We start from the raw sequence: 18,570 nt of genomic DNA, 5'->3' as shown, positions 1-18,570 counted from the left end.
GACACATCTCCTTCGACCAAGTCGAAGAACACCTCTAGTCCCGGCACTTGCATCCCCCATTTTTGACTCGAAGTCCTCAAGGCATTTGGAACGTCTAGCAAGATAGACGTTATTCCCTCACCAGAACTGGTAAGTGTACTTTTCCTTCGATGAAGAAGCGGTGATGGACTCGAGCATTTCGGTCCAAGGCCCTCAACCTCCACAGCTCGTCAAAAACTGTCAGCGAGGTATTTGCAAAACCATTTCTGACAGTTCTTCACCGCAGATCACTTTGATACAACACCCAAAACCCTCCTGACTGCCTTTGGTCAAGCAAAGGCAACTTTTCACACTACGGCTTTCGCGGCCAAAGCACTCCCCTCTGACCACGATTTCTCCCTACGACCCAACCGACACATCATCAACACCCTACCACCTCCTTTGGCTGCAGTCTACTAAAGATCTTGAGCGATTTCTCTTCGACTTTTCCCTCAACACCCCAGCTTGGTCCCCGATTTTTCAGCTGCCGCATAGGACGGGTTTAGAGGTTCTTCCTCTCGCAGAGGAAGAGTCGAGCCGACCTCGTCAGATAAGTGTAGGATCTGATCGATACCGACCTCCCTAACACCCTTTCAGAGTACAAGTAAGTCGCTGCGCCCACCCCTCCAAAAATTCGCCCCATTCATCTTTCTCTTAGTAGAACCGTATCAAGACAATACCCTCGACCTTCCTCGGGGATATGTCACCTTCCGCTATCGCAACCATTGAAACAACACCGAGTCTTACAAGTATTCATTCGTACTATGAGAATTCGAAGAGTTCTTATATTAAACACTTTAATGAACATTACAACCATGGCGTGAACACACCAAAGAGGTTGATTGGAGAAGCTCTGAAGGAAAGGGTCGAAAGCATCGATCATGACGTCTGCGAGCCAGGAGACGAAGATACATTCTTCGTAGCTGATCTCGGCGAGGTCTATCGGCAGCACATGAGATGGAAGTTGAATTTGCCAAGAGTCAAGCCTTTCTATGGTGAGATATCTTCATCCACAATGATGGATGTGAGCTAATATCATCGCAGCTGTCAAGTGCAACCCTGACCCCCAAGTCATCCGTCTTCTGGCAGAGCTTGGAACAGGGTTTGACTGTGCCTCTAAAGGCGAAATTGAACAAGTTCTGAAGATGGATGTTGACCCGAGTCGTATTATCTACGCTCAACCATGCAAGACCAACTCTTATGTCCGCTACGCTGCGAGCCAGGGTGTCAAGAAGATGACCTTCGACAATACGGATGAACTTTACAAGATAAAGACGCTTTACCCCGGAGCTGAGCTTTTCTTGCGAATCTCTACAGACGACTCCTCAAGCTTGTGCCGTTTGAGTCTCAAATTTGGAGCTGCTATGGATTCTACCGAGGATCTTCTCGCTCTCGCAAAGGAGTTGAATCTCAATGTCGTTGGAGTCAGCTTCCACGTTGGCTCTGGCGCTTCTGATCCTCTCGCATTCTTGAAAGCTGTTCAGGACGCTCGCAAGGTCTTCGACCAAGCTGCTCGGTACGGCTTCTTTATGCACACTCTCGACGTTGGTGGCGGCTTCTCCAGCGAGACCTTCGAAGTCATGGCTGGTGTGCTCAGCGAGGCTCTGGACAAATACATTCCAGGACACGTCAGCGTCATCGGCGAGCCGGGTCGCTACTACGTTGCCGCCGCTTTCACTTTGGCTTGTCACATTATCTCTCGTCGCACCATTGAGCACTCAGGTAACGGCGAGAAGAGCTACATGGTCTACTTGAATGATGGTCTCTACGGCAACTTTTCCAGCATCATGTTCGACCACCAAAACCCCATCGCACAAGTCCTTCGCAGCGGTGAACGAACTTACTTCGACACCAGCGCTGCTCAAGATTCTACTGATGGCATTGAGTACTCCATCTGGGGTCCGACATGCGATGGCATTGACCGCATCGCTGAGAGCATCCGCTTCGGCCATACCCTCGATGTCGGCGATTGGCTCTACTTCGAAAACATGGGTGCATACACCAAGTGCTCTGCTACCAGATTCAATGGCTTTACCGATGCTCACGATGTCATCTACGTTGCCAGCGAGCCAGGAGCAAAGGCGCTCCTGGGAATGTAATCTCTTTACTATCCTGATGAACGCAAGGTCGATAAAGCGGAGGAGATAATCGGGCAGACGGTTGTTTCTTTTGCTAGACTTCCTTTTACTTCGTTGTGGCCGGGGCCGGGGCCCAGGAGTGGATGAATCATAGATTTCCTTCCGCGATGATTAACCTGCTTATTCAGTCCATATGTTATTCAATAAGACGTTCATTTGATCATAAAATTCTATGTCTATATGCTGATATATACTGCTGCGTCCATGACTCATGCTTTTGGTAAGCATGTTCAGTTTTCGTGAAGTCAGATACCAAGTCGCGTTCACGTGATCCGCACACCCTGTCTCTGATGGGCAGGTGCTTCTCGCGGCTTGGCGTGACAAAATATCACTCTCGGCAAATTGGTGGGAAAGTGAGTTTGCCGACATTTGATCAGGTGGAAGGTCGGCGTTCGATCTGAGCAGATCCAGACTTCGGGCTAGTCAGAAATTCTCTGCGGCGAGAGTGGCGAAGAGCTTTCAGCCTTTCCACGAGGAATTGCCTATGCTTATTGCCTGGGTTTTCCATCGTCCAGGAAGATATTGATTCATAGGTGAGATCGGACTCGGGCACTGAATTCGCGAATCTTTTGAGAGAGCCAGGGCTTCGGGGCTGGATTGGGAGGACTATCACCCACGACGTTGTTTGTCTCAGTAACTTGCTTGTTTCTGGGGGTTCGGGTGTCATTTCCGGGAGATGGTTTGATAGTCTCCTCACCTTCGTATACATCCCCATCGGTGGGTATCTCAATACCTTCCGCGACTCTGATCGGTCGATTAAGCTCTGCGTGCCAGGGTAATGGTGGTGTGGGTTCTAATCGCTTTCTCTTTGCATCGAGTGTGTAGTAAAGCTGTACGGCTGCGTATGGGTCGCTGGCTGCGTACATGATCTGTTCCAAATTTAATTTCTGGCTCCAATCTGAACCCCTGACCTCTCCTTTGAAGAGTGGTAAGTGCAAATGTTCCTGCACCTGGTTGGCGAGAGAAACTAGCATCTTGTTTATGAGGTGCGTGTCCTTGCTTTCCGAGAACTTCACCAGTTTGTATAAATGTGAAAGTTCGAAAAGTCCTTGGGAGTTGATGCTTAGATTCTTGCGGAGTCGGGTGCAGTCTGCTTTTATCGCCACCCCAACTTTGGTAATGCCTGGATCCTCCATGATCCTCCTCAAGGCCGGAGCAACAAGGCTTTCCGGAGTTTCATTCTCCCGTTTAGGGTATTGAGCTATATGGAAAAGCCCAATCCGATTCTCGCTCGCGATTTGGATGAGAGAGAGAGCAGTCCGTGGTCCCTTGTTCTTGAAATGCATATAATCCGGTGCCCATTCGATATCGAAGCCTAGTACCTTTTTGTTCGCGAAGTACATCTGGATGACTCGTTCTGTTGTCATGACGCTTTTGCAATAATGCACTGTCGGCTTCTTGGATTGGGGTCCTCGGTAGAGGGCGTACGACCAAAAGGACTCAGGCGCCCCTTGAGCGGCAGTCTTGGCGGCACAGAAGAGAGATTCGGGTATTGAGAAAGTTGTGCAAGGTTCTGGGGGCATGTTCTGCTCTGGGTCCTCGGGTTTGGCATTTGTTGGATGGTTCGAGGGAGGTGGATCTGTCACGTCCGTCGAGGTAAGAGGAGCGGGGTTGAGAATAGATTGACCCTCCAACTCAGTTATGTCCGTCGGTGGCATCACGTAGTTGTCTTCAGCCGTTGAATTTAGTATTAAATCTTGTTTTGTTTCCACCGCGGCCATGCTCAATGATCGAGGGGTTGAGGGTGATGGCCCAGAACCGAAAACAATTCCAAGATTCGGATGCCATGTGTTCTGCAGCGGCAGATTTGGATCTGGTCGAGCTGTGCGCGAACTATTGAGCATCAAATGTTAGCACTGCAATTTTCAGTACAAGCTCAACCTACACAAGCCGTCCTCCTGTACCTCGCTGCACCGATGCTCTCAAAGTATCGGCGGCCAGAGCCGAAGTGCCCTCGAACGGACCCATTATTGTCATAAGGGGTCGCCGGAGTGTTTTGCCCAACGCCGATGCTCCATGACTGCTAAGGAGCATGACTCTATTCTGTTGACTTTTTGATTGTGAAGGCAGACGCGTCGAAGACCCAATTGTTGCTTGGCACGAATGGTGGAGGCAAGCGCAGCCGAGCAAACAGGCCAAACACCCGAGTCGAGAAATCTTGGATCACGAGAACGTCACCTCTTGACATCTTGAGCATGATAAACTTAATGCCATAAAGCAAGCGTCTAATAAAAGAAACATAGCCGGCTCATTGCTTTCATCGTTTGATCGACCTTTCTGTGAGTACTTTGCTATTATTCTCAGCCTCGTTTCACGTGCATCGAGATCCTCAGCTAGCCAACGCCCTGGGATCTCGTACATCTCCGCTATTGCTCGTCATTGGAACTGCATTAGCATAGGCTGACATCCTCTAGTCCGCTCTTACTCTCAGGAATTGGCCTCAAGATGGCGTCACAGCTACTTCCTCTCGGTTCGACTGCCCCAAACACTCTTTGGATGCGCCCCGGCTGATATTTGAAAAGAGTTGATCGATAAATGCGTGGGCTCCAAGATCTGGGTTGTCATGAAAGGTGACAAAGGTTCATCTTTTCTTCCTTCTGTTTCGGCCACAATACCTGACCTCTGGGCAGAATTCAGTGGCACTCTCCTTGGCTTCGATGACTACGTCAGTAAGTGCCAGCAGGTCTAATTCAAACGAGCGTACTCTGATACTCCTATAGATATGGTTCTGGAAAATGTGACAGAATTGTAAGTTCTTGGGAGACTGTAATGTGGGCAAGATGCTGACACTGGGATCAGCGACTACTCCGGCGGCCAGACGAAGCTTTCAAAGATTCTGCTGAATGGAAACAACATCTGCATGGTACTTGGTACTCTTTTTATTCAATTTTGCCTGCTAATAAATTGCAGTTAATACCTGGTGGCGAGGGTCCTGGGACGACAGCTTCATGAAGTATCTGGAGAATGAGGGGAGACAATCCTGCTGCGTTTTTGTGCTCTAAAAGTACATGATCGCTTTCTGCTTGTTATTGAGCAATTCAAGATAAATTCCCAAATGCTCAAACTCCTCCCATCCATTGTCCATTACGGATATAGCCTCTACCCTCCAGAACGCGATAGGCCAACGGGGTGAGCTCGGACAGATCGAATCCATTGACGATGCCAGTCAAACGGGGGCCGGGATAGTCGTTCTCAGTTTCGTCCTCATCCGCAGATTGTTCTCCTTCCTCGCCGTTCAATTGATCGTTGGTGACCTCATCAATGTCCTTGTCATTTTCCCCCTCCATCTGGGATAATTCATCATTGGTGTCCTCATTAATGTCCTCATCATTGTCTCCGTCAATCTGGGACAATCGATCGTCCTTCTCCTTGTCGTCATTCACGGAAAGCTCAGTATAGGACTTTGGGACAGCACGAGTTCGTGGAGCCGGCTTCTCGACGCGACCACGTTGGACCTTATTCAATGTAGACTTCTGCTGAGAGTGTTAGACACGATGATAGTAGGAGGTAAAGACGACTTACGGTATTCGGTGCACCAGCTTTCTTCGGCTTTGACGCGTCCTTGGGCGTAGCTGCGGCTTTTGGCTTTGCGACCATGGTAGTCTCTGGCTTCGCGGCATCAGGAGCTTGCTCGGCCTCCATGCTTGCGGCTTTGCTCTCGGCTTTTGGCTGGATTTGGGGACGATCGTACGTGCAAGTTTTTTTGGTCCTCAAGCAGTAGTTGCAGGGGGATCGATAGTCGGCGGGGTCGGAGAGAACACAGTTCTTGAACGAGAAGTGTGATCTGAGAAATTGTCAGCGATTTTCTTGATGAGATTGGAACCCTCGAAGAAGCGAACAGAAGGACTGTCCTCGAGGTCGAGGGAATATGTAGGCGAGGAGCCAGGAAGCATCTAAGATGTGTGCAGCCTGTCTCTGTTGAAGTCACTTACGCAAAGCACTGATCGCATCTCACACGAGCAACGTGAGCAGTCGGTTGTTGGATTGGGGGAGTTTGGAAGGGGTTGTCGGAGGAATTTCTATCGGCTAGTTTTTGGGAGTGAGTGCCCAAAGAGGCGTGAGCCATGGTTGAGTTTCGCTCCATGCGGAGCTTTCGACCCGTCGATGGGATAGTTCTCGTGAAGGAGAGATCGTGAAGACGAATTTTATTTCTATCTACTCCGCTTCCTGTTCCCCTTTCCTACGCGATACCTGATTAGGAATTCATGAACGGATCGGATGAGAAGCTTCATTCCGAGTCTAACGATTGCATCCTGATTAGCGGATATCCTCCATTGCTGGCTGCTAGAACGCTTGCTAGGCTGATTTTCAAGTGAATTTGGGACAACAAAAATCTGCTGTTTCGAATCAATGTCACCTTTCTTGTCTTAAAGGTTGGGAGAAATCACAAAGAATACGGCACGGCTAGACAAAAAGGGCATTGATATTAACTGTCCCAAGTGGACATCACAGAGTTTCACTTCTCAATGTCCAGTCTCGTCATTGTATGCTAAAAGCCTACTCCTCTTTGAATATCTCGTCTTTCCTGCGACACTTAGAATACTTCCTAGTGAAAAACTTACATCCTAGCAAAGTTGGACATGATTGATCCCTCCCTTCAAAATGACTGCTCTCGTTCTTGTACAACAAGTGTCTCTCCCCTAGAACGGTCCCGAGCTTCCTAGGGCATTTAGACTTCGTCCAAGTCTCGGTACAACCGAAAGGTGAACTTGAACTGCGGTAATGAGAATTTAGTGCTCTTCTTCATATCGAATATAAGAGTGAATCCTACTCACATGAACGAAAAGTGGTATTAGACCTCTTTTTGCAATAGAACCTTCAGAATCACAGTTCATAAACAATTAAATCATTGGTAAAGTAAGATAGTAAGAACACCCAGGCTGTTTTGTGTCTTTTAGTCAATATTTTAGTTTGTACAGATAGGAAGAAGATGTTTTCCAGGCATGGTAGTTGAGCAGTGTTAATAGGGGAGCTCTAGCGCCATTTTAGCGAGACACCCTTGCAAAACCATTGTTGTGAACCATTTCAAACATACACCAAAGAGAGGTGGGGATTTGATAAGTTCAACCAGGTGGCTGTTGGTATTCTGATGTTTCCACTCGAACCTGACGATGATCTATCATGGACTTCCACCAAGGCTGCTTTCGTATCGAGGTTTGAAAGGATATCCTGATGTGGAAATAGCGTGTATTTCGAGGCCACCCTTTTACTGGTCAGGAGCTCGGAATAGCCGATAAGACTTATTCTGCATCCGGATATTTCTCGCACCTGGATGGCTGGACGAGGGTAACGGATGAGAGCGAGGTGAAGAAGACCAAAGCTCAAACTTTAAACCTCAATTGGTGAAGATAGAAGGAGCAATTGGAGAAGCAACACTAATATTGCACCAGCTAGCATAGCCATTTATGCCCTCTTCCCATAACGCCAAAAAATGCTCGAGGCCCTAACTCCATCCAAGTCATATCTTTTTGACCCAGGCATAACTAACCATTATTGTTTCTCCGTAGCAGCAGCATCTCCCATGACCATCTTCCGTAGCTCAAATTCCTTTGTGAATTCTCTACTCAAGATCTCGAGATCTTGAACGAGATTCTTGCATGTGTTGACCAGCGCTTCCTTTGGAGTGAGGCTTCCATCGGTCTGTACTCGGAGCTCGAATGTTGCAAATAAGGGATGAGGAACTATAGCACATGTCAACGATTGGCGTAGCCGTATCAGGATTGGAGGCTAACTCTTGTATCCAGCAAAGGTAACGTGGGGGTCCTTCAAGAGATGTGCTCGTAGGATGTTGGCAAGGGTGTGATCTTCCTTGTTGAATGTGAACACCGAACTATTCGCAGTGCCTGCGCCAGTCAGCTACATAGCTCTGTATTATTCTCACAGATGTGCTCCCTCGAAGAGTATCCGCCGGGGCAATATACGCGTATCTGGGATCTCCGAACACTTCTTCTCGCCATCGCCCAACAGGAACAACTCGAATCTAAGAAGCAGGTTAGCCTGATTCTTCTACTACCCACATCCTGTTAAACCGAGCCGGAGTTTTGTCGTAGATCCTGCGACTGTCCGCCGCTAGCAACTAACCATGTCGCACGGCCAAGAATGGAGAAGGTAACGTACCTATCGGGGGCGTTCATCCTTGCGACTCCAGATTTCGAGTTTCCTACTTAATAAATCTGGTGAACAAGCTGGAAGGATACAGAGCCAAGCCTTCAACGCACCAGGTCTCCCGAGAACAATTCGATGTCCTTTGAGTTGATGATGCTTGCCCTGTGTCAAGATGCTCTTGCGCGGCCCGAAATTGGACGTGGATTTCGCGAGGTTGCTGGGATGAGGCTCTGCGGGAGGTCTAGGCCTAAAACAGAATGGTGCGGCAGAGGTTGAGGGGTGGAAGTTGACATCGTCCTCGATATAGATCCTACGAAAACTGGACAAGCAGAGGGAATATCTTCCATATCGGCCAGAGAGAAAAAATACGCTCCAGTGAAGATCCTCTAAATTTACATTCGCGTTTTATCAATAGTCACTCTTATTTCCGCACTTCTTTGAATCTTTCTTCCCAAGTTTTCTTGAGACTCTGACTCTCTGAAGATCGAAATTCGAAATTACATCTGAATCCGTCAAACTTGTTTGATATATATATCATACCGACTCCGTTCTCTGCCAGATGGTCTTCTCTCATACTCAGGCTCTCACCTCCTACTATTTATGGACTTCTACTCCCCTCATATCTTCCGCTCCAATAAGCTTGATCGCTTCTCCCCTCGCAGTCGCAGTCTAGAAAGCAGGCGGACTCGGTTTCTTAGGGCTAGGGACCGACATTTCCACGTTCCCATCTCTCCTCAATGAAGCTGCGACGGCTCTCCATTCTTCTCCTATCGCAAAAACACCGCCGCATATCCTTCCCATCGGCGTTGGCTTCATATGCTGGGGAGCCGACCTCTCTACGGCCCTCTTTGTCATTCGATCAGAACCACTCAAGCCAACAGCAGCATGGCTCTTTGCACCTCAAGAACCGAAAGGCCTCATCACATGAATAGAAGGATTTAGAAAAGCAAGCAACGGGAAAACAAAAATATGAATTCAAGTTGGTACTGTCACAATGACGCTTGATGCCGCCAAGAGCTGTAGACCTGATGTTCTCGTTATTTAGGTAAGCTTAGTTTCATGTGGAATTGCTGTTTTGTTGTTTGAGAGCTCAGAGCTTCGGGGTTTCACCGAGCTTGCATGGGTATTTGTCTCTAAAACTCCGCTCCCCAGCTCCTCAGTTCCCTCCTGCATTTCAGGAAATTATCGCACTAATTGGGTGATTAGGGTGCCGATGCGGGTGGTCATGGACTTGCTCAGTCGAGCTCCATCATTACCTTGCTGCCGGAATGTGCTGATGCCTTGGCGAAAGATGGATACGGGGATATTACCCTCATTGCTACTGGTGGAATTGTAGATGGGAGAGGTGTTGCTGCTGCGTCGACATTAGGTGCAAGCGGTGTTTGCATGGGAACTCGGTTCTTTGCCTCGCCCGAGGCGGCAATCGGCGAGGGATATAGGAATGCGATTGTCGATGCCAAAGATGGTGGTGTGGCCACTGCTCGGACGACTGTGTATGATCGGTTACGAGGGACAGTGGGATGGCCGGAGACGTATAATGGCAGGGGCGTACTGAATCAGAGTTTTCGAGATCATGCGCATGGGATGAGCGAAGATGAAAGCAAGAAGCTGTACGAGGGCGCGATGAAACTGGGGGATCGGGAATGGGGTGATAATGGGAGAATGACTACTTATGCGGGAACTGGAGTGGGCCTGATTCATAGGGTTCTGCCGGCTGGTGATATTGTGAGGGAGGTTTTGAAAGATTCGAGAGATAGTTTAGTTAGGGCGGGGAGCAACCTGTAATAACAATGCCAAGTCAAACCATTTTGTGGTCTCAGGTAATCAACGGGTGTATATTGCAGCTTCACCAAGGGTATATATTTCCCAAAACTGAATCCCACGCTATGCAAAAGCACCCACCATCCACGCTTTCTGTCTATATACTCCCTCGCTCACATCTTTTCGACTACAAGCTCATAGTAACCGTCATACTATTGCTATGTACCATCAACACCGGCGGACACCCTCTGCACAGCACCTCCAAATCCCCCAAATAAGCCGCGCTACTCTCCACACTCCTACTGGTCCCTTCAACCGGACTCGGCAACGTCGTGAACATAACCGCAGTGTGTTTACTCTTACTCCGCATCAACTGGTTCAGAATCAGATGCTGAGCTCGACACGGTAAATCATTGAAGCTGATTGGAAGGGCTTGAGTAGAGTACATAGATCCACGTCGTGATTGAGTAGGAGAAGGAGCATTCTCGGAGACCTCGGAGATATGGTCCCGTAGTGAGGCGTTTGGCCGATAAGCAGAAGGCAGACGGGATGCTCGCCGTGTCGGGGGAGAAGGAGTGTCGGTGAACATGATACTGGGTCCAGGCCCATCTTCAGTTGCAACTCGGGTGATAGGTACAGGTTTACTTGAGAACTTGGGCTGAGATGCGTGGCGAGAGAGGGTCGGGCGTTCAGAGCGAACAGAGGCTGGACGAGTACTCGATGCATCTGTTCTTGTTGGGGTCTTGTCCGGTTCTTTGAGAGAGGCAGGTTTACTGCTTGAACCTTCGGAGTTGGCTTTGAGTGATGTGGAGAGATTGGAGATTGACGGTGGCTTTCTGCTCGGACTCTCGGATCTTTTGAACGTGAGATCTGGCGCCGAAGCTGCGGGTGGCACGGTCGTTGCAACAGTGGCGGTTGGTTCCGAATGTAGTGATCCTGCCGACGGCCGTTGTGGGACTTTGATCTCCGCTTCACCAGTTGATTTCTTCGATGGAGGTGGGCCTCGCATAGAATCACCGTGGCTCCTTCGTCTTCGTATCAACTGAGCGCTTGGCACAGAAGATCCATCATCAGATACGAAATCGTCGATATCCCCCTCACTCGCCGCACTGAGAGTTGAAGAGTCCTCTGAATCGCTTTCAGAGTCACTCTCTGAATCCTCGCTTGCACTCATTGTTGTTGCGTGCTGCGACATAACATTGTCCGACAACCGGTGAGTCCGCATTCCAAGACTCACGCCCAATTTCGTTATCCCACTCATCGTGTGCTTTCTCTTTCCTTTCTTCAGTAGTCTGCGGAGGCCAAGAAATCGTTCAATTTTTTCTCCACGAGGTCCCTGCTGGAATGACGAGTCGGGCCAGTTTGTTCCATCAGTGAAGATATTCGCAATCTCTGAGAGGTCTTCCGTGGCAGAGGTCACCCCACGGTTTCCTCGTATCTTTTGAAGCTCTTCCCACCACTCCTGACCTTTTAAGCATTCCCGGACCTCTTCTTCCGCCTCCTTCCCCGGACTTGCTCCATTCACGATGATTTCGTATGCTGGTAGATTTCCAGAAGCTAACCAGAAGACGAGAACTTCGGCCTCTATCCTTAAATTCTCAAGCAAGGTCTTGACTCGCCCTCGTTCCTCTTCTACGTCGGATTCATACTCGACGAAGACTGCGACTCGAAGTTTGTAAGCTTTTTTCCATGCTGGAACAGTATTTAAAATTACGCCCAGCTGTAAGATTAATGTATCTAGATAGGGTTAGTTCTGTCCGTTATCATTATTCGCTCACGGCTTACAAGTATCAAAATTTGTCGTCAAAACATTCTGTTTGTTATCGCCTTCTGCCGCGATCTCTGCCGACATCTGGATTGGCCAAAGGTCGATATATCTTTTGCTGTGATCTCCATTCTCAGAAGGGAGTTCAAGATCTTGGAATCCTTTTGCGACGGCAACGTTGATTTGAAGTCGCAAGAGAAGGTCCTCGAGAATCGTCACATAACTTGTAACACTCATCATCGCTTCTGTCTTGCAAGAATCTGTTGGAAGGCTAAAGTCCTTTTTGCTATCTTGGCGAGGTAAAGGTGGTTCGGTAGTCTCTGGTCTGATTTCTAGGGATCGAATTTCGGGGACATCGATCAAGGGTTGATTCCGTCGTAAGTCATCTAGATTGTAAAACCCCAAGACCGCAATGTTTGGTCTCATGCCTCCTAATCCTGCGCTAAGGACGATGTTTCTGGCCCCCCATTCGACACCGGGAGAAATAGCAATGTTGACAAAAGCTTTGATTTTCGAAAAGTCAATGTACTTAGTCCAGGCTGCCTGCTGTCGGCGAGCTTCTGGAACCGAGCCGCCGAAGTTGTCCGTCACAATTACATGACCTAAGATATATAGTGCTCCTTTCTTCATTGAATTGCAGAATTGGATAAGTTTATACTGCCGCCGAGGGTCGTTGACAAACAGCAGAATCTGCGGACGCCAGAATTTGACATGTTCTTGCCTCAGCCGAAGGAGGTACTTGCGGACCTGGTGGTAAATAAGAGACTGTGAGACATCGCCCCAGCTCTTTGGCGGACTTGTATAATGAATCACGAGGAATATTGCAATGAGGATGCCGACACAGCCAGTAGCGTAGAGTCCATCGACAAAGAACATAGCTACTGCAGAGACAATCGTGCCAGTTAGGGCAGTCTGCCAGTTGAAGAAATGGAAGGATGGTCTGAAGTTCGGAGCAGAGCCAATTTTCAGAAGAAAACAAGCCAAGTTCATAACCAAAAATGTCATCTGCATAAATTAGCTCCTCTGAACCTCATTCGCTGAGAATGGGCGCAAGTGCTCACCAAATAAGTCATTGTTGTAAACGAGGCAATTTGATTCAAGTCGCATAGCATCGTAACCTGAGCCACGATGTATGTCATGAGAATCGCATACGTGGGCTCGTCTCCTTTCTTCGTTCCCTGGCCAAATATCATGAATCCAGGGAGAAGATTATCCCTTGAAAGCGCTTGTAATAACTTGGCTGATCCAATGACGCCCATCAACGTGGAAAAGAACGAGCTTGCAAACTCGCCAGCCAGAATCACAACTCCAGAAATATTGGTATCCTGGATAACGTTGGCGTTCCTAACAAAAGACGATCTAGTGATCGTGGCTGCCATGGCTAAAATAACGAGTGTATATAAGACGAAAGTTGTTCCAAGCCCGTAAAGTGTACCCCTCGGGATCGATTTGCTAGGGTTCTTAAGATCCCCACTCATGCTGGCCCCAGCAAAGATGCCACCAGTCGCTGGAAAAAGGATGCCGAAAAGATCCTGGAACGTCTCTTTCCCACGTATTTGACTGCCCGCAGCGCCTCTCGTAAGCTGAGGCTTTAGGTTTCCAAGGAAGGTAGTCCAGCTGATCCCAGTATAATTAATGCCCAATTGTCTATTTTCGAATGGCGAGACGATAAGCGCAGAGAAGGGGATACTGAGAGTAGCTATAAGAAGAATCACCAAAAGCCCGTTACTAGCACGGGCAAAGATAGATGACCCGGCAAGGCAGATTGCAGTGCATATTACAAGCACAATCGTAGACCAGAGGTAGAGATACCACTGGCTGTCGGGCAGCCAATTTGCCCAGTTTCCAGCTGTGGCACCAAAATTGATCTTCATACAGTCAATCAAACCAACAGCATTCAGCCCGGTATTGAAAACAAAGCCCAAATAGAACACGACTCCTATTGACCCTCCAAACTCTGGACCAAGAGATCTGGATATAAGATAATAAGCTCCGCCGCCTCGAACAGTGCCATTGGAGGCGATCGCAGAGAGTGAGAAGGTGGTTATAAGGTTGATGGCATAGGAAGCAATAAGCATTCCCATTATTCCAAGAAACCCTCCTTGGCCAAGTATAAAGCCGAATCTCAAGAACATAAGAATGCTCAAAACATTCAAGCACGTCGGCACATATACGCCAGAGAACATCCCCAGCTTCTCATCGCCGCCAATGGGCCGAGGACCTAATCCAGGTTTTGGAGTTGAGGAGTCTCCATTTGCTTTCTTGACCTCTGTGGCATTGTGCATCTGAACCGTCAACGAGTCGGCCCCAATCAGTCTAGTTTGTGCTCTCCGCCGCCCACTGACCGACCTCCTTCGCATATTCGAGGATCCTCCATTGGGAGAAGGAGAAGGCAGATGTAGAAGCCGACGAGTTCGAGAGTGGTCATGTGGAGGAGGAGTCGAGGAAGTCGTAGCAGGTTCGTACGGATTGGGCGCTGTACTCAATTCCAACGGCCGTGCTCTTTCGCTCGGAGAAGGAGAATCTTCAGGGACCATCGAATACCGCCTGTTCAATTCCCCAGCTTCGTCTCTCGCGCTGCGAGCTTGAAAATTCGAGTGCTGACGCTCGGAACCCTTGCGACCTGAGTCGGTCATGTTGTGTCGCAATCAGCACTGGAGGTCCATCATGGAAGTTATCAACAATCCCAAGAAATATTATTAAGTTGTCTGTCCAACAGTCTTGGTCTCAGTCTTGGTGTTGTCTCCTCATTGTTTGAAGGACAAGTCCCTGCAATTGGACCCTGCTCCGGACGTCATTCGGCAAATCTTTCCTATTCCTCTTCCTCTTGTGCTTCTGCAATGTGAAGTTTCTTCAAGTCACGACTGACCACCGAAAAGCTGCTGCTATTGCACGATAAGTGCAACGAGAAGGCGAGGATGCAAGATGTGCTCCTTCGCAAGGAGCAGAGTAGGAGCTCTGCGCAGGGGCTGCCATGTGCAAGCTCGGATTCTGATTGGCTGTGCCCCCTTTTGGCTTGTTGTTTCGAGTTTGTTCTCAGTGTTACACGAAGCCTTATCTACTGTATTTCTCTTCTCTTGTCATGTCATGTCTTAGCCAACCTGCAAGTGCCCCTCGGGCCCAGACAGGGTTTTCCAGACAAGGCATGCGGTGCAACTGCTCTTTTTGCGCAGTGCACTTGCGAATTGTAGACGTACAGTCAGCTAATTCCTCATTGGATGTTGGTCACGGAAAATACGGAGTACGGTTGCACTTCGTTCGAAGCTTGGCATTTTGCACAATAAATCCCGCCTTCTTACTTAGACTCAAGCGGCCTGGAAAAGTAATTAAGTAGGTACTTTGTGAAAAGTAAATGAGCCTCATCATGAAAGAATCTTCCGATGGAGCCTCGCGCCGGCCAGTGTCCGACGATTTTGAGGAGGGTGCACCAAAGGCTCCTCGGGAACGAGGCTTCCGATTTCTTAACTTTTCAAATTTCAACGACACCAAGGCGAAAGAGACGAAAAACAGGGTCCGAAGCCATGTCATGCATGGGGTACATCAGAAAAAGAAGAGTGGAGAGCAGCGTATACCGAAAGGCTCAATTGAGCTAGACACTTATTCTCTAGTTCGTTCGAAGCCTCAAGCCACTCAGCCACACGCAAACACTGCTATACCGAATGCAGCATTAATAGGTCCCGATAGATTGGGAGCAGGAAGAAATGATCCTTTCCAGAACTACCCAATTCGGATGAATCAACGGACCCTAGAGATCTATGATCACTGTAAGTCTTTTCTCCGCGTTTCAGTCTACTCCATCCGTTGACCCCGACACAGTAACGAAAGGTCCCTTTTGCCCGATGTTTAAGACAATGAGCAGAATCGGATTCTACAGGAGCATCACGGATCCTGCGGGTTTTCTCCAAATCCTTAGCACTTCAGTCTCTCACATGACCATGCTACGGCACCAGCCTGTGGCAGAGAGCCCGGAAGCAATCGCGCTGTCAACCCAGGCGATCGAGTCTGTCAACAAGCGGCTTGGCGATCCCGTCCTCAACATGAGCGATGGAATCGTGGCGGCCATCTTGACGTTCTGTTGTCACACTGTAAGTGGCCCGCAGCATCGATAGCGAATCAAGAATAGACAATGTTTCTAACAACTGCACAGACCATGTTCAACGATGTCCCTGGCTCAAAGATCCACGTGAACGGGCTAGAAGAGATCATTCGGCGCAGAGGAGGCGTAGGCACTTTGGATTCAAACCCCGCGATGAGGATGGTCTTATTTTGGTACGTAAAATAAACTTTGTCAAAAAAAGGCTTCCCCAAGATTGACATCTGACTGCAGGGTCGACACAAATTATGCTTTCATGGCAAACACAGTGCCTCGATTTCCGTATCCAGAAGACCTATACCCCGTGATTCCTGAACGGCCCGGCAACGATCCTTTGCTGCTCACAGAAGCGTGCAAACAAGAAGATCTTCTTTCTGCCATTTATGACTTATATAGCTTGAATCAGCTGATAACCAACGAACCCAAAGTTAGAGATATCTGGGCCGATGGTGTCTTTGCATGGAAATATATTGTTCCTGTGCTCCACAAGCTGCTGTTGATAAAGTATGAGCAGCTAGGTCCTGGGTCAGCAGCTCTCCGAACAGGTGCAATGCTTTATATTGCGGCAATACGGCGGCGATTCGGAGTCCGAATCTTAACGGACATTCAAATTCAAAAACTGAGAACCTCCATGATGGCGCTGCTCCAGGATGCTGATCTCGCCGGATACGACGCTACTGCTGCTGTTCTGCTTTGGCTATTTGTGCTTGGCAGTACGCTGTCAGACCTGAGGGACGACCGCGATTGGTTCGTCTCGCAGACAGCGCAGCATATCTCCATCATGGGTTATGGCTCGTGGGATGAGGCGATCAGCGGCTCCGTCAAGAAAGTCTTGTGGATTGACGATATTCTTGTCGATGAACTCGAGTCACTTCACCAAGACGTGTCTATGACAATGTTGGTTTCTTATGGACACCGATTTCCTTAACGACTACACTTGGTCTCTGTGACGGACTTGGAATGTAAAATATTGCAAGTTTAAATATCAGCTAAAAATTCGGTAAAAGGCTATATCAGCAATCTCCCCAAAAATCACTTCGAAACCTTCACTACGATCTTTCCATTACCACTGCCATGTTCCAAAGCCTCGTGAGCTTTGGAGATGTCCTCGAATCGAAACACTTGCGAAGGTTTCGCCTTGTAACGACCCTTGGCAACATCCTCCACAATTTTCTGCATTGGCACATCTGACACTTCTATTCCTGGCATTCCAAAGTGTGGGCTGCCAAAGAAGCTCAAATGAACACCAGTCGGCATTTGCAACAGAGGGTTGAATTCCTTTATAGGTGCAAGTCCTCCGAGCCAGCCGGCTATGCACACTCGCCCACCTCGATGAGGGATTTCCAACGAATCCATCACAACACTATTTCCGACCAGATCAAGCACCGTATCGAAGCCTTTGTACGGAAGCCTCTCCGACAGTTCAGGACCTTCCAGCACAACCTCGTGAACACCAAGGTCTTTCAATATTGCAGCTCTGTCCAAGTTCCTGGTCGTCGCAGTGACCCTCGCACCAGCATTGACCGCGAGATTGACTGCTGCATGCCCAAGGGAGGATGTCCCTCCTCTAATCAGAAGTTTCTGGCCTTCCTTCAGCTCCAAATTTCGGAATAAAGCCGACCAAGCCGTTGCATACGACTCCGGAATCGCAGCAAGTTCTTCCCAGCTCAAGTCAGACTCGATAGAAACAACATTGCCAACTCGCACTCGCGTATATTCCGCATAGCTTCCAGGGATAGTTCGCCCCATGCCACCCATGATTGCAGCTACTTTCATGCCAACGGCAAACTCGTTCCCGGCACAGGAATGAACGATACCGACACACTCAATGCCGCTGATTTCGTGGATCTCGGGCCATTCTCCTTTTCGCATGTGTACTTCTGCATGATTGAGGCCGAAGGCCTTGACTTGGATTACAGCATGTCCGGGCAGCGCTTCGGGAATAGGGATGTCTTTGAAGACGTAGGTTGAGGGTTTTCCGGGAGTTGAAAGGAAGATGGCTCTCATTTTGGACGTGCTTAGTGTTCGGAAATGCCGCTGAAGATTTTCTGCTTTTTTTGAGACGCTGAAAGATGGTGTGGGAGTGAAGAATGGATTGTTTGAAGCAATTTGATCAGAACTTACAGAGACATTTATACTTGATCCTGCACTTCCCTCGATTCAGCCAGATACTCGGCTTACAAGAAACAACGCAGCATCTCATGTCCTTACATTTGCCATTCCGAGAAATGATTTTCAGGGTACAGATTACCAAAACGCAATGCACCAAGGCTGCCCGAAATTCTGGGGTCCGCCATTTCATTCTCTATTATTAGAGATCTGAAGTTGAACGGCGTCCAGGGAAGCCGTCGATATGCGGGGATTAGCATGTGTAGCTAGCGTGTAGTGATCAGAGAAGTCAGGGGTTCTCATGCACCAGCCAGGGTCTACAATTTCCCGAAAAGGTCAAGCGTCTGAGGACTTCCAACGTCAATCAAAGGGCTCAACAAGCAAGGTGAGAAAAGCACGTAGGGCTGTGGGAGCTCTTCAAGTTATGCATGTGCCGTTTGTCGACTGCTTGCACGTTTCCTTGGCTTTTGCTTTCGATATGGACGTCAGAGTTAGCTCACTGAGCCGCTTGGGCCTGCTTTCGACGGTTCGACCTCACTTGCATGCAATCCCTAGATCCTGGGCTGTAGTGAACTAAATCG

At 48.7% G+C, this 18,570-nt stretch overlaps 8 protein-coding genes across 8 annotated transcripts; 4 read left to right on the top strand and 4 right to left on the bottom strand.

The window, feature by feature from the left end:
- Nucleotides 1-718: 718 nt before the first annotated feature.
- K444DRAFT_646664 (ornithine decarboxylase) lies at nt 719-2,117 on the top strand (the record flags this gene model as incomplete). Its single annotated transcript, XM_024885228.1, has 2 exons — nt 719-1,013; nt 1,063-2,117. The coding sequence occupies 2 exons, from the start codon at nt 719-721 to the stop codon at nt 2,115-2,117; spliced, it is 1,350 nt and encodes a 449-aa protein (XP_024730678.1).
- Nucleotides 2,118-4,321: 2,204 nt separating this feature from the next.
- On the top strand, nt 4,322-5,162 carry K444DRAFT_146667 (small nuclear ribonucleo protein). The gene is made up of 7 exons (XM_024870568.1): nt 4,322-4,435; nt 4,571-4,626; nt 4,679-4,735; nt 4,787-4,825; nt 4,877-4,904; nt 4,956-5,019; nt 5,067-5,162. The coding sequence occupies exons 2-7, from the start codon at nt 4,602-4,604 to the stop codon at nt 5,106-5,108; spliced, it is 255 nt and encodes an 84-aa protein (XP_024730677.1). The 5' UTR covers nt 4,322-4,435; nt 4,571-4,601; the 3' UTR covers nt 5,109-5,162.
- A 53-nt stretch (nt 5,163-5,215) lies between these two features.
- K444DRAFT_635221 (uncharacterized protein) lies at nt 5,216-6,222 on the bottom strand (the record flags this gene model as incomplete). The annotated part of the gene is made up of 3 exons (XM_024883834.1): nt 5,216-5,629; nt 5,679-5,940; nt 6,089-6,222. The coding sequence occupies 3 exons, from the start codon at nt 6,220-6,222 to the stop codon at nt 5,216-5,218; spliced, it is 810 nt and encodes a 269-aa protein (XP_024730676.1).
- Nucleotides 6,223-7,490: 1,268 nt separating this feature from the next.
- On the bottom strand, nt 7,491-8,441 carry K444DRAFT_618963 (DNA-directed RNA polymeras-like protein II subunit RPB11). The gene is made up of 4 exons (XM_024881426.1): nt 8,274-8,441; nt 8,078-8,136; nt 7,889-7,999; nt 7,491-7,837 (listed from the first exon to the last, which is right to left on the bottom strand). Exons 1-4 carry the CDS (start codon nt 8,288-8,290, stop codon nt 7,647-7,649), a joined length of 378 nt encoding a protein of 125 aa, XP_024730675.1. The 5' UTR covers nt 8,291-8,441; the 3' UTR covers nt 7,491-7,646.
- A 420-nt stretch (nt 8,442-8,861) lies between these two features.
- On the top strand, nt 8,862-10,046 carry K444DRAFT_646671 (NPD-domain-containing protein; the record flags this gene model as incomplete). The annotated part of the gene is made up of 3 exons (XM_024885229.1): nt 8,862-8,928; nt 8,960-9,111; nt 9,468-10,046. The coding sequence occupies 3 exons, from the start codon at nt 8,862-8,864 to the stop codon at nt 10,044-10,046; spliced, it is 798 nt and encodes a 265-aa protein (XP_024730674.1).
- A 163-nt stretch (nt 10,047-10,209) lies between these two features.
- Nucleotides 10,210-14,147, bottom strand: K444DRAFT_541066 (uncharacterized protein; the record flags this gene model as incomplete). The annotated part of the gene is made up of 3 exons (XM_024875759.1): nt 10,210-11,759; nt 11,808-12,792; nt 12,849-14,147. 3 exons carry the CDS (start codon nt 14,145-14,147, stop codon nt 10,210-10,212), a joined length of 3,834 nt encoding a protein of 1,277 aa, XP_024730673.1.
- Nucleotides 14,148-15,151: 1,004 nt separating this feature from the next.
- Nucleotides 15,152-16,808, top strand: K444DRAFT_541095 (uncharacterized protein; the record flags this gene model as incomplete). Its single annotated transcript, XM_024875762.1, has 4 exons — nt 15,152-15,551; nt 15,604-15,872; nt 15,935-16,056; nt 16,115-16,808. 4 exons carry the CDS (start codon nt 15,152-15,154, stop codon nt 16,806-16,808), a joined length of 1,485 nt encoding a protein of 494 aa, XP_024730672.1.
- Nucleotides 16,809-16,912: 104 nt separating this feature from the next.
- K444DRAFT_540843 (alcohol dehydrogenase zinc-binding domain protein) lies at nt 16,913-17,887 on the bottom strand (the record flags this gene model as incomplete). The annotated part of the gene is made up of 1 exon (XM_024875744.1): nt 16,913-17,887. The coding sequence occupies one exon, from the start codon at nt 17,885-17,887 to the stop codon at nt 16,913-16,915; it is 975 nt and encodes a 324-aa protein (XP_024730671.1).
- Between the last annotated feature and the right edge of the window lie 683 nt (nt 17,888-18,570).

Source organism: Hyaloscypha bicolor, assembly GCF_002865645.1.
Source record: "Hyaloscypha bicolor E unplaced genomic scaffold K444scaffold_141, whole genome shotgun sequence".
Lineage (NCBI taxonomy): Eukaryota > Fungi > Ascomycota > Leotiomycetes > Helotiales > Hyaloscyphaceae > Hyaloscypha > Hyaloscypha bicolor.
The sequence above is the reverse complement of the archived record's forward strand: the minus strand, read 5'-3'. Positions and strand labels throughout refer to the sequence as shown.

Bases quoted from the DNA above. Each gene is read 5' to 3' on its own strand.
- K444DRAFT_146667 (XM_024870568.1), top strand. From the start codon at position 4,602: ATGGCGTCACAGCTACTTCCTCTCG. The intron at 4,736-4,786 runs GTTCATCTTTTC...ACCTCTGGGCAG, and splicing joins TGTCATGAAAGGTGACAAAG to AATTCAGTGGCACTCTCCTT. The intron at 5,020-5,066 runs GTACTTGGTACT...AATAAATTGCAG, and splicing joins ATGGAAACAACATCTGCATG to TTAATACCTGGTGGCGAGGG.
- K444DRAFT_618963 (XM_024881426.1), bottom strand. The intron at 8,000-8,077 runs GTATATTGCCCC...TGACTGGCGCAG, and splicing joins TTCGGAGATCCCAGATACGC to GCACTGCGAATAGTTCGGTG. The intron at 7,838-7,888 runs GTTAGCCTCCAA...CATGTGCTATAG, and splicing joins TACCTTTGCTGGATACAAGA to TTCCTCATCCCTTATTTGCA.